This window comes from Sesamum indicum, unplaced genomic scaffold (assembly GCF_000512975.1).
Source record: "Sesamum indicum cultivar Zhongzhi No. 13 unplaced genomic scaffold, S_indicum_v1.0 scaffold00177, whole genome shotgun sequence".
In the NCBI taxonomy this organism is placed as follows: Eukaryota; Viridiplantae; Streptophyta; class Magnoliopsida; order Lamiales; family Pedaliaceae; genus Sesamum; species Sesamum indicum.
This window is the reverse complement of record NW_011628077.1, coordinates 700-2,952: the sequence shown is the minus strand read 5'-3', so window position 1 is coordinate 2,952 and position 2,253 is coordinate 700. Positions and strand designations below refer to the sequence as shown.

At 36.6% G+C, this 2,253-nt stretch overlaps 1 protein-coding gene across 1 annotated transcript; it reads right to left on the bottom strand.

The window, feature by feature from the left end:
* Window positions 1-338: 338 nt before the first annotated feature.
* Window positions 339-671, bottom strand: LOC105179613 (cyclin-dependent protein kinase inhibitor SMR1). The gene has a single exon (XM_011103257.1). The coding sequence runs from the start codon at window positions 669-671 to the stop codon at window positions 339-341; it is 333 nt and encodes a 110-aa protein (XP_011101559.1).
* Between the last annotated feature and the right edge of the window lie 1,582 nt (window positions 672-2,253).

The window sequence follows — 2,253 nt, the reverse complement described above, 5'->3', positions numbered from 1 at the left end:
TTCAAACCAAATTTAATTTTAAATCAGAAATTTTTTCGTAAATATTAATTATAATCCATAAAAGTTTATTGATAAATAAAATTCTCATCGATCAAGAACAAAATAATGAAATTTCAAGAATCTAAAACCATATAATATACTTGAAATTAAAATTTCCGTGTAAAATCTACATACACAAATTCATATAGCTAAGCTTGATCATCTTTCCAAGCCACCACCATATATATCTATATATATATATAAGAGAAAAATAAATAAATAATAAAAATCCACCGTCGATTAACAAGAAGATCAACCCGCGGCGCCCGGCCCCCGGCCGTGTGAAATCCACCTCTTCTTTACATCACGCATCTCCTCTTGGCGGCGGCGCCGCCGTTGATCCCTTCCTCAACTCTTTTGAAGAACGACTCGATTTCCTCTCTAGCCACGGTCTCGAAGAAGTCGAATTCCCACAGCCTCCTCTTGCATGACGCCCCCGTCCGCCGCGGCGGAGGCTTTCTGGGCGCTGGCGGGCAGCTGAGAATCGGAGGGATCATGTGGTGTGGAGACCTTGGCGTGTGGCAATCATCTTCAGCTACACACCCTTGATCACCGTCATGATCATCAGTAGTGATTGGATCGGGAGTAGTGATTTTGATGATCGGCGGTCTGAATTCAAGATCTGCAGACATGGTTTCCGTGGAGAAGAAATGGAGGAGTGGGTGAGCGTTAGCGGCAATATAAGTAGAAGGAGGGGTGGGGGGTGGGTGGGTTGAGGCGTGGAGTGGAAGGTAATTGAGTGAGGAAAAGATGGTTGTGAGTATTTCTTTATTCTTACACAAGTGAACAACTTTTGGAACATGTCCATGTCATGAACTGTTTGCTTTTTGCAGCATCTCTCTCAATCTGCCCTTTCTTTTTTAGGACACCTTAAATTCACAAATCTTTGGCTTTTTCCCACTTGCCCCCCAAACATTTTTCCTACCTTGTTTCGTTTCTCAAATTTTTTACCCAAATCAAATTACATCAATTATAAATAATTTTATTCAAATCAGATTTGGATTGAATTAACTAATCATTTTATTTGAATTATATACCAATCACATGGTTGCACTTGTGATATAATTGGTTCATGTTCGATCGAGCCTGATCCGTGCTAGAATTTTTCATCAATACATAGTAAGTATTATCATAATTTATCATTTTTCTTGAATTGTACAACAATCACACGATAATTAAGTGCATTATACTTACCATATAATTGGTTCAAGTTTAGCTGAACCCAGTCCAAATTAGAATTCTACATTCCACGCCTATAGTCATTAATTTGCATATGTGAGGCTGCATTTACCATATTTGCAACTATTTTCCTCAAACATAATTACAATCTACACTCCAGATCTATGATCTATTTATAAAATAACCCTGTTTTTTGAAAAATTTTACATACACCCGTAAAAAATTAACATAATTTACACAAAGTTAAAATTTGCCTGAAATTACAAATTTAACTGGAAAATGACGTATATATGCCACACATGAGCCTTTAAAATTGGGGATTCCTGTCGAGGCTCACACACCACGCTGCGGCCAAAATTGCAATTTTCAGTGAATTTTGACAATTTTTCCTCGGATTCATAGTCATATTAACTAGCTTTAATTATACAAATTAATGCCCTTTTTGTTGAAAAATCTTTATTCATCATTTTCGTAATAAATGGTGATAATTGCATCACGTTAACAAGTGAGTCCTTCAATATATCAATAAGATGGTATAATCCTCACATGTTTCATCTTCGTCAAGATCATCCATGTCATTCGAGTTTTATATTATATATATGCAGATACATTGTGAATAAATAAACAAAAAATATAAAATAAAATACTGATATCATCGCGTGTGTATGTACGTATATAGTGTAAGTATTCAGACAGTATTTAACATGAACAAGTCAAAAGTTGGAACAGATTCTCAGCTTAGAAGAGGAGAGGAGAGGAGCATGAGGGTCTGATTATTCTCCTTGCTGTCTGTCTAAAGTAGTGATGCTGCGGTGTCAGGCAGTGAAGGTATATATGAGGTGTTTACAGTTTGTCAATACAGTTAATACTATACAATTAATAACCCCACATGAGAAAAGCGTACTTGTAGAGAGAGGGAGCCAGAGTGTCAAATGTTGGCTGATGAATTTGATGCGATATTTTTTCACTTTTTGGGATTTGTGATAACTGCAAGTTTGGAACTTACGTTTCTGCAATCCAAAAGCCATAAAGCGC